The following is a 10,869-nucleotide window of genomic DNA, read 5'->3' as shown; positions in this document are numbered from 1 at the left end:
CCTGCGAGTGCGCGTGCGGGGGGGAGGGGGGGGGGGGGGTCAACTGGGCAACGCGCCGTATACGTGTTTTAAACCACAGATAATCGTCTACGAGCGTTAACCACGGGGGCGAACACCTCTCCCGGCTCAGGTCTTGCGCGCTTGCACGAGCGGCTGTTGCTCCCACGTGTGGTGCGGCCTTGGGACGGCCGGCGACATGACGCGTGGCCTTGACAGATAGTCCTGGTGTTCGGGGACCGGATCGGCCATCGATGCCTCCTTTATCCCCGCTCGCATCTCTCGCCCACTGGGCACCGCCGCCCGGACAGCTCTTGCTTGTGCCGGGGGCTTCACGCCGAAGCCGCGCCGGTTGTCGCACCCTGACGAGGACCGGTCGCAGGGGCGTCGAGCGCTGCATACGCCGATCACCCTCGGCCAAGAGCGGCAGCGCGCGCAGCCAGCCCCCCGTGGGACACGGTAAGCCACGCGAAGTGTGTTTGTGTATGTGTTTTGCCATGGCGGCAGCGCGATGCTTGCAACGCCCGTGCGGCGGCGGCGGCGGCGACAGGGATGAGGTTTTCGACCGGACGCGCGGGGACGCGTAGGTTTTCGACGGCGACGCGCACTGGTTGTTGAACGACCTCCAGCTGGGAACTGTTGACTTTTCGGGCGTTCTCGTGCCCGCCGGCAAACAAACGATCTGTCGGTTCGGAATGATTATAGTTAGGTACATCCAGACTATGAACGTTCATAAGTACCGTATAGTTTCTCAATAAGTGACGTCAGTGCGGTGTTTCGTTCGGGGATAAGTAGTAAAAATTAACGCGCTCTGATTCACTTATTTCAGAGTGAACGTCGTGCGACGTCTACTACATCTAATAAATTCACGGTGCATGACGCATGCAGCTTTCCGCTACATTCTGTGGAGTATGGCGTGATCTATAGAACATTATATAGTTTTTATGATCGACATGTATCCGGTAAAAGCGGTGTCTACGTAACCATCTGAGTGCCTTCGCATTCAGCAATTCTCCACTGTTTTGTAGTGTAAGAGATGACAACGCGAGCTTCGTCTGAGCATCGTCCTTAGTGAGAAATAGGGCAGAGTAAGAACAAGAACGTCCGGTCCCTACGTACTGTATGAAAAGCACGCGACCTGGTGGACTTCTACAACTTCTTGTCTCAGTGTGTTATGAACGAGACTTGCCTTATAGCGGCCTGCGAGGCTTGGTGTAGTTTAGTTTATAAGTTCACCCATCCCTTACTAATCGATACGTCACCGCTGGAAAAAGCAAGCCAGCTAGCCGAAGTCTTCGGGGTTCATAACAAAAGGGCCAGTTCTGAAGCATGTAACGCAAACGGGACAGCAACACGGGATACGTGCTTGAACTACTTTGTAATCGACAAGCGACAGTCGGAACGACCACTTTCACTGGTCGACGTGACGAGCTGGAGGCCATCTTCGTTGCTGCCATTGAACAGGAAGCTTGGAATAAGGATCAGTATGCGAGCCGGATGCCGCAATCGGTGCGATTGGCGCGATCAGTGCGAATGCATCGTGCATCAGACACACGCCCAGCTAGTTAAGAAAGATATACAGACGTAGAAATAACAGTGGCCGTAGAGTCTCTGTCGCAAGGTATATAGTGCACTTAGAATGCGTGAGACGCCAGCACCATGGAGGACACTACTTTGTATGCCTAGAGCCAATGTGCCATAAGTTGAAGGCGCGTGGGCTCACTTGCGTCTTATAGATCACATTTGGAAGGAAAACACGGACTTCGCCGAAGGTGAAGGCGTGTGAGCGCGAAGCTCGCCGCCGGCTTTGGAAACAGCGTAGCCGCGATTCATGTCAACGTGACAGCTCCGTTCACACAAGGACTTCTGGATAGTAGTGATGAACACTTGCTTACTTCAATAACTCGATTGTTACAAATGCTTGTATATGTGACAATTCATTCGCTGGATCCGTCATGGGTATGGTGCTGCTGATGTTACATTGCCTATTAATGCAACTATAGCAGGAGTATGGTGCGTCTCACAAAACGTCCGTTATCATTGTGGTTTATACGAGGCTAGTGAAATGAACGCACTTGCGACACTAATATGGGATACTCATAAAGTAAATGTTGGGGAGTAACATATACAGTGTCTGTTTTCAGGTTAGGGAGGGCCATCGGCACCTTGTGTTGCGTTGCGGTCTCCCTCTCTTGTACTGAGCAAGTACAGCGACGCTCAACTTCGTTCATTTGTCTAGAACTGGTGTATTCAGCATTACATGCCCGACGGCAAGGCTGTAGTGGCATGGATCCGAATTAATGTGCAACTGCGCATCTTCGTTTATAGAACTTGTAAAATACAATTTCGTTTAATGATTATTTATCACGATGTTTACGCTGTTTTATAAAACCCAGCTCTTATGTAGTGCCCCTACGGGGGACTTTTAAGGTAATAAACTGAACTGACCATTCGTCTTCATACGTCGTGAGAATGTTTTGAATGAGCGGAACCAGTAGACAAAGGCACATTATGAAACAAACGCAACAAAATATTGATGTCCGCCGGAACTATCGCTCGTGGCCGTGACTCAGTAGCATCGAAGCAAGCCGGAGCCGTGTCTACGAATGTCTGCAGTTAAGTCAGTCTATGTTTAAGTCAACTACTTATGATGACGAAAGACTGACTCCGAGTTAAGCTGTTACTTCCTGGTGGCACGCCCTCTTCGGGCTCCGCTATAGTCGTTCCTGTCAGAACTCGCGTATACAGACGCGGGGCAGCAGTTCTACCGTGGCGGCGGCGCGGTGACGCGCATGGCTGGCCACGCGAAATTTTCTCTCGGAATGGCCGCGCCCTTACGCTAGGAACACCTCGCAGAGCCCCCCGTTTCACCTCTCTCGCGACGTGAGCGAACAAGAGAGAGAGAGAGAGAGAGAAATATATGGTGTTAATACTCAAAGGAAAGTGCCACCCAAGACAGTGGGCCTTTAGCTGGGCTTTAGCTGGCCCGATGACAACGGCACAACGACGACGATAAAGCGGGCGAAGATGACGATGACAACGTTCGACGTCACAGCGACCACATGACGAAGATGGCACAATTAATGATGACAATAGAGGATGACATTACGATGGCGAGAGGACGGCACGCCGATGGTGGCTGCGAAGCTGATGAACTTGTTGGACGTCATGGCGACGATAATGGTAGCGAAGATGGCGACGCTTGACGTCACGAAGACGATGACGCCACGATGAATGATGACGGCGTGACGACTATACTCTGAAGTCGGCACGATGGCTCACACGCCGAGGACTTGGCATCAAATCCTGGGTAGGCACAAATATAATTTCATTGTGATTATATGGACACTTCACGCGAATTTTCGCCGTCGTCGTCGCCGTGAGGCTCCGCATATATTTAGGTATATGTATGCTACATGCTTATATCCATGCTGTATCAGATTGCTACACTATTCAGTCACTAAAGTTGCTCACACCAGGCCTTACGTTCCTGACTAAATTATTCCTCGATATTTTTAGAATGACAGCCCACAAACAAATGTCACCAAAGATAACGTTCACAGCGCATGCCTTTTATCTTAAGTCTTCTCGGATTATTAATATTAAAAGTGACAAGCAATATCAGCGCTCAAACCTGAAAGTGATGTAATTTTACTGGCGCGGCTCTTTACGGGCAGCGTAGTGGAGCCTGTGCGATGTCATTACAGACCCAACGTGGCGTGCTAAAGCTATAAAAGGTGCCAGAAATTTTGGCGCACCTGCATATGTCGCGTCCGCAATAGTCAAACCCGCGTATAGTTAGAACACCGTCCGAGAAGTTCAAGCGCAACGCTTAACTTTGCTCTCGTAGAAAGTGCTTCGCTCTTTGGGCGAAAGTGCAAATTTGTTTTTCTAGCTACGATGGGTCTTCCAAGAAGACAGCGTAATTATAAACGTGTTGATTACACCTGCCACAAGTTCCTAGAAATGTGAGGTCTCGAAAAAAAAAAGTCTGATAATTTTTTGGGAAAAACTTTTTTTCTCAGGGCATAAAAAGCAACAAAACAAAACAATGGGTTCAAATTGATCTAATAAAAATGGAGTTCATTGATGTCTATCGTGCGAACATTTGCTTGGTCTAACTTTGTCAGTACAAACATTCAGGCGACATATTATTTCATTCACTTTGTGTAAATGATTTGATCGCGGTGGTGTGCTGCATCTCTAAATTTTGTTGCTACACATGCGTCACATATCGCGGAACACAGAATCCGACCTGTTACGGTAGAAAAATGACAGGGGGACAACCCCCGTAACACTCCCATTCACAATGATCCATCCCAAACAACGCCATGAAATCCTGAGGACATATTCAGAACGTAAACATGAGTACGTTAGGATGTCCTCAGGACAACCCTGCATGAGCACTCAAAACATACTAATCAAGTTCATTTGTCCGGCCTGAGCGCATCCACAGGACAGTATTTGAGAATATTTTCAGTAGAAAACATCCGCGAGAAAATCTCAGATGTCTTGCGTAGTCTGCCCATGGACGTCTTGATCGGTATGCAGAACAGAATTCACTGTGGTGTCAACTTAGTACTATAGTGCACGTGAACCGAAAGATGAGCAATCTTGTGTCGCATTTTTGAGAAGCTACTCTGCGTTTGCATTTCTTGGCACCAAAGCAAGTGCGCCATCCTATAGTAGTTGCATCTGAGTTTTTATCATGGTGGCACAAAAAGTGCACCTCCTGCCCCTCCCGCATATTTAGAAATAGTTCTGCCAGTAGCTGTTCTCTGCAAAGGAACTGCTTGACTTGGTTTGATTCTCATTCTGACAAGGAAGGTGTGAGATGGTAATCCATAATGTGCCCAGCGCGACAGCAGACAAAGGATGGGAAGGCAAGACGGAGACAAGCGCTGACTGAGACTTTGGGCCGAAAGCAAGGGTCTGTCAGACGATGTCGGATAAGATGATGTCATCTTCAGTGTGGATCTGTCCTGGATGCCCTCTGTCTCCTGGCGGGTGGGTTCCTCCTTCGGCCTCGATTCAATCTCGCGAGATTTCGAAGATGATTTTTTTTACAACTAAATTTTTAAAAAATATATGTTGATTGCGACATAAATTCAATTCACTAGATTTCATATCACGCGGGTAATTTTATTCTTACAGGTACAATGAAACGTGTGTTAGATTAAGCAGTGTTGGCACATTAATAATGTTTCATGAATGGCGAACAATATTTTTGCCGTGAGGCGAACACTCTGCAGTGAGACAGAAATGACGCAAGAACAAAATATGGGTGGTGGCACTCCCCTAAAGTTCCCCACTGTCTCTCGTCAAAGACGTCGTGGATTTCGATAGCATTTGCACGGTTGAAGGTTCCATGGTTAAATGTGTTTCATTAACGAATGACTACATTGCGTTCTGAAGAGACGAAATGCTCAACCCAACAGAAACTTTTGAGAATTAATCTGAAGCCAAAATGGCCGAAATACGAGAATAACATTGTTGAAATTCGCGAGGTCACACGTACAAGCACTGAGGTTTCGATTTGGCCACGATCGTTCCACGAATTGGCCACGATCGTTCCTCCGTGTAAACGTTTACTCGAGGGTGGGCTGCGTGGCGCTTGTTTCACAGTCACTCGGAGGGACCTTTCGGTGTCAAGTCGCAGGCCCTTCTGCAATAATGAGAGGATGAAGGTCATTCCATGCTCCAAATCTTTGCCATATTTCAGGTGACATCGCTGTCACCCCTGCGGTAATAGAGTGAGCAGGATGCACTAGATTTCGAACACAACCGTTTGACGAGGCGCACAGACGACGTACGTACCTGAGTGACACGGAATGACGCCCGCATCGGCTAATAGCACATATGGCAATTTGCATCACTTGCGTGGAAAGCTGTCCTACGTGTTTCTTACACGGCAGCAGTTCAGCCGCCAGTGGTGCGCTGTAGCCAGGGTGTTCACTGCGATAGCCAGATAACAGGCCCCAAAAATTTTAGCTAAATTCGTGAGTGAGATTGACTGTATCGCACGGAATTTTGCGTTAGAGTGATTGGGTGGGTGTTCCACTATTTAGTGACGTTGTTTTGTGTCCGGGCGTTCTTACAATCTGTCACCATAAGAACGCAGCCGGCGTAGACTCACTTTCGTTTAAGCAGAGAGAGGTACTCTTGGCACAACTTCAATGCAGATAACACCTTTGTTCACATCAGCGGCCCTTGACTGTAGAGACAGGCCGGCGCCTGACGATAAGTGCCTAGATGATCGTAGCCAAAGGTGCGGAAGGTCTACTAAGGCGGAAGGTGCACTAGGGCGGCCCTGTGATGACAAAAATGCCAAATACCGCCGAAGGCTGTTCGCCGGACCTGAAGCCACAACTATCAGAAAAGCTGGCACAGGGCCCGACCTCTTCGCCTGTCAGTCATAGCTCATTTCGTTTTTTGTACCTGAGAGAAAGTTGTGAGGCTCTGCCGCAGTATGCCTATTATTGCAGAAAAGACAGCTTTACGTCGTAGTCCAAAAGGCGTTTGGGTGGAGAGCGGTGTAAACGGTCAGGTGGTCAAGAAAAGAGAAAACATATAACTAAATAACGGTAAAAATAGAAGTGTGTGCAATGGTGGGTGGGCGGGTAGGCATTGTATATATAAGCATTATTTGGGTTTCGTGGACAAGGTTGCCGTACGGGCACCGAAACGTCAATTACGTCGTTGGTTGGTAAGTCACGATATTTATACGCTCTGGCTCATTTAGAGTCATTCTATGTGCAGTATTCTAAATAAAGAAAATGAAGAACAATATAAATCCTGCTGTTTGGGTTTCTTCGACAATTTAAACCCACAAAGCCCAACATATCATTTTTGATACGCTGAATTTGATGCCTAAAAATTCAAATTTATGTGCTAATGACCTAAACTAGAGCCTGTACTAGCGTTTTTGGTGAGATGGAGGACGTTTGCAGTCGTGATACTACAGCGAATAAATTACAAATTAAGTAATTACCGTACTAATTAATGTTTACTCAATAACATGTCACAGTTTTCCTTGTACCAATAAACATATCTCCATTACCAGAAATAAATGTAAACACGCTGTTTTAATTGTCTTTGATGTGAAATGGTGCTTGGGCTTTGTGGGGTTAAATCATGACAAGGTTTCTGTTCTCGGCCAGAAAGATAGGTCTAGAGTTGGTCTTCGCTCTGAGTTAATCCGTAGCAGGCTCAAAAAAAGAAAGGGGCAAGCTTTAGCGATGGAGCTCCTATCTAAATATATGGTAACGAATAAATCGTTTTCCTCGATAACCACTGTACCGATTTTCATTACGTTTGTTGTATTTCAAACAAAAAAGAATACATATAGTGAATGTAGGAAGCAGATTTTTTATTTATACCGTCAATTTTAGAGCAACTCTTGAAAATTGCAAAATAAAAAAATAAGAAGTGTAATGTTTACGACTCTGTAACACAACAATGAAAAACGATGTCATAGTCCTGTAAACTCCCCCTAATCACAACTAACCATACTGCGCATCTAAGTAATTAACTCTAGCGAAGTTGTATACAGTCTTTTTTGTTTCGTGTATTGCGTTATTTAAATCTGTTAAAGACTTGTTCTTACATCTTCACCCGCTAGCATTTGTATTATTTATTGTTACTCCTTTTTGCTATTTCATACAGTCGTGTTGTTCCCTTTATTGCGTTATTTGTATTTGCTGGACACTTGTTACTTCGTCTTTACCCGCTAACGTTGTACAATTTCCTTGTACTCCTTTCTTTTTACTAATTCCCTATATCCTCCCCTCACGCAATATTCCTTCGGGAGCCTGTGAGGTAACTAACTAACTAACTAACTAACTAAACTATATAACTAATTAACTAACTAACTAACTAACTACTAACTAACTAACTAACTAACTAACTAAATAAATAAATAAATAAAAGCCGATAAAATTGATGTATTATATACCACTCTTCAATATACCACTGAACTGTGAGTAGGATTTCTCCCAACACCTTGTAAAAATTGTAACGATATTACGTGTGCTCTGATTCCATATCTCAAGTTTGTCACCTTTAGATAATCTAACAGATGCAGCTTAAAGAACTTCGATATCTCTTTTTAAATGCAGAGTTGCGGATGTGTAAACTTCTTGCTTAAGCTTTCCTAAACTTAATTTTCATGATTACAAGCCTGGAATCAAGATTTTGCTTTCTAGAGTCAACAGAATCTAACCTTTTCTCACAAATACACCAAATTTCATTCGAATTGGTCGTATGGTTGTCTCATAAAAGCGTTTCTGTGTTTTAAATGTATGTTAAGCAAGGAGATCGAAGTTGGCCCCGAATTAAAGCTTCCTCTGAACCGTCGATGCAAAGACGTGGGCGTGGCGGCTAGTCTAATCGATCGTATCTCTCCGTCTTGTTCATTTGCAGCATCACCAGTGGTAGCTACGCAACAGGAACAGCACCACTATCTGCGGCGGAGGAATACACACCGGTGCCGGAATGGGTTTGGCTGTCCCACTGGCGGTCACCTTGACGGCGGGCCTGCTCCTCACACCATCAGTCCAGGCACAGCGCCACGGTACGGCAACCCTGCCAACACTTTCTCGTAGACTCGCGCTTCAGATGTACCAGGTGTACCAGGTACTATAAGGTACTTCAGATGTACCAGCTACCATAAGTAATTTTAAAAAAAATCACCCCTGGCAGATAGCACAATTCTAGTCCTTGAGCTGGTCTACTCGAAGAGGCGCGCACTAATCGCACGAAAAATAAAAATGCATAGGCAACTAATTAACGAAAATTAACGAATTATGTTTTTCTTCTTCTTTCTGGGGTTTTACATGCCAAAAACAGTTCTGATTGGAGGGCTCCATAGTGGAGGGCTCCGGATTCATTTTGACCACCTGGGGTTCTTTAACGCGCACTTTAACGGCGGCCGCATTTCGATGGAGGCGAAATGCAAAAACACGAATTAAGTTTTTAACTAATTATCTTACGGCACATATTGCAATCTGCAAATTGTAGCCAGGGCGAATCCACTTGAAAATAAATCTGTGGATGACATCATTTTCGAGACATGCGCAATGAAACGCAGTGAAAGTGCACCGGCGTTCCACTCCGCTTTTTAACAAAACACTGTTTTATACATTGAAGCAGGAAATTAACTGGACCGCCAATGTATATTTTCACACAGTTCGGGAATCAATATCCCGCAACTGGTGTCATCCTGAGAGTTTGTTTTTAAGGGAATCCGCTTTGCGATACCCTGGCTACAACTGGTAAATTGCAATGTGTGCCATAAAATATTAGCTAAAAAAACTTAGTTACTTTTTTTTTTCAATTAGTCGAATATGCATTTCGATTCATCTTGAAAATAGTGTCCCCCTGTTTGAGCAATCAGCATAATGATTAGAATTGTCGCTATCTGCCACACGTGATTTATTTTAATTACTTACAGGTCTTGGCAAGAAACATCCGATGTGCACAGAGCGAAGTGCGGGAATTCCGCTGGGTGCTGCCCTATTAAATGCCAGCCTGCGTCAGGCTGTTGGCGAGCACTACGAGAAACGTTTGCAGGCCCCCTAGATGGTGAGCAAGTACCATACACTATTTTACGGTATAAAGTAACTATCTCACCAGCATAAGTAGATCATAGTGAAAAACACCAATGAAGATACAAAATTATTATTATATTATTATTTATTGCATCAACTTTTTGCGAATAGTGCAACAACAGTTTTTTTTTTAATTAGTGACTCTTCTCAATTGGCTGATGAACTTAATTCCACTATACCCGATGTGGAGCAACTCGTTTTTGTGCCTCCCAGATGGAACAGTAGGTTCGCTTTATTGATTCTGTGCAAGATATCATGCTTTGTTATCATTGCTTTATTATTACGCATATATTTCATTTCAATATGCACGCAGAACATCATACTTGTCGACAAAAGGCCATCTCTTCTTATTAGCAGAGCTAAGAAAAGCCGCACCACATCGACTGGTGTAATTCACACACCGTGTACAAGACATCGAAGCGCCAAATGCGTAACTTATTAATTATGTATAAAGCAGAACTCAAAAATTTTTTTAAATGAGCATGCCCGTGAAGCAAAGTGTGGGTTTTGTTGTCGGCTGCGTTTATCTTTGCAGATGAGTGAACTTGTATTATCTCTTGGACCATTGTCGGTTGACTCTTTCTTTTTTCGCCTGTGAGTTGAAGCAGCGCATTATATGCAGAATGATAAGATTAGCACTTACATTGTTCTGCCAAATTGTGGGAGTGGCGGGCAACTTCTGGCATAACCTTAGTAACTTATAATAAACATGTCTTAAACGTGGCCGATACACGGTTACAGGTTAATTTTTCTTGCTCGGAGCTGGGAGTTGAGTTTAGGGCTGAGCTTATCACTTTTTCACAATGGCAAAAAAAAAGAAAGAAATACAAAGAGAGAGAGAGAGAGAGAAGTAACACTACATACACGCTTGAATTCAAGGTCACAAATTGTCGTCACCAGCGCTAATCTTTCCGTCAATACATTTCCGACGTCACGCTAACACGACCACGTACGTGGTAGTGCAGGTAATTATAAACAATGCTCTGAATCATCGCAGGCATCTACAACGAGATACCGGACACAGCCAACAGGACGCTGCCCCCCGATGTGGAGCCACTCGAGAGCAAGCTGGGATTCGCCTGCTTTTACCCAAGGTGACTGCGGGGGTAAACGCGAGCAGGCGAGGTTTCGAATAACGCCCACCAGTGGAAAGCAGATTATACCACTCTCAGCGAAAGCTGTTTGAACACAATCAGTCTGAATACTGACGCTAACGACGTCTTGCACAATTCTGATGTTTTACAATCAATCAATCAATCAATCC

General features: G+C 45.1%; 1 protein-coding gene across 2 annotated transcripts in view; it reads left to right on the top strand.

Annotated features, from left to right (window-relative positions):
• Positions 1-356: 356 nt before the first annotated feature.
• Positions 357-10,869, top strand: part of LOC119440727 (uncharacterized) — a 67,914-nt gene continuing 57,401 nt past the window's right edge. Inside the window, exons 1-2 of one of the 2 annotated variants that reach the window (XM_049662356.1) lie at positions 357-456; positions 8,419-8,569. In XM_049662356.1, coding sequence (XP_049518313.1) covers positions 8,491-8,569 — 79 coding nt within the window. In that variant the 5' untranslated portion in view covers positions 357-456; positions 8,419-8,490. Of the gene's footprint in view, positions 457-3,197; positions 3,308-8,418; positions 8,570-10,869 lie in introns of those variants that run through there. The other variant, XM_049662357.1, reaches the window with a different exon arrangement.

The sequence above is a fragment of the Dermacentor silvarum genome, chromosome 2 (assembly GCF_013339745.2).
Source record: "Dermacentor silvarum isolate Dsil-2018 chromosome 2, BIME_Dsil_1.4, whole genome shotgun sequence".
NCBI classification, from domain to species: Eukaryota; Metazoa; Arthropoda; class Arachnida; order Ixodida; family Ixodidae; genus Dermacentor; species Dermacentor silvarum.
This window is presented reverse-complemented; position numbering and strand designations above follow the sequence as displayed.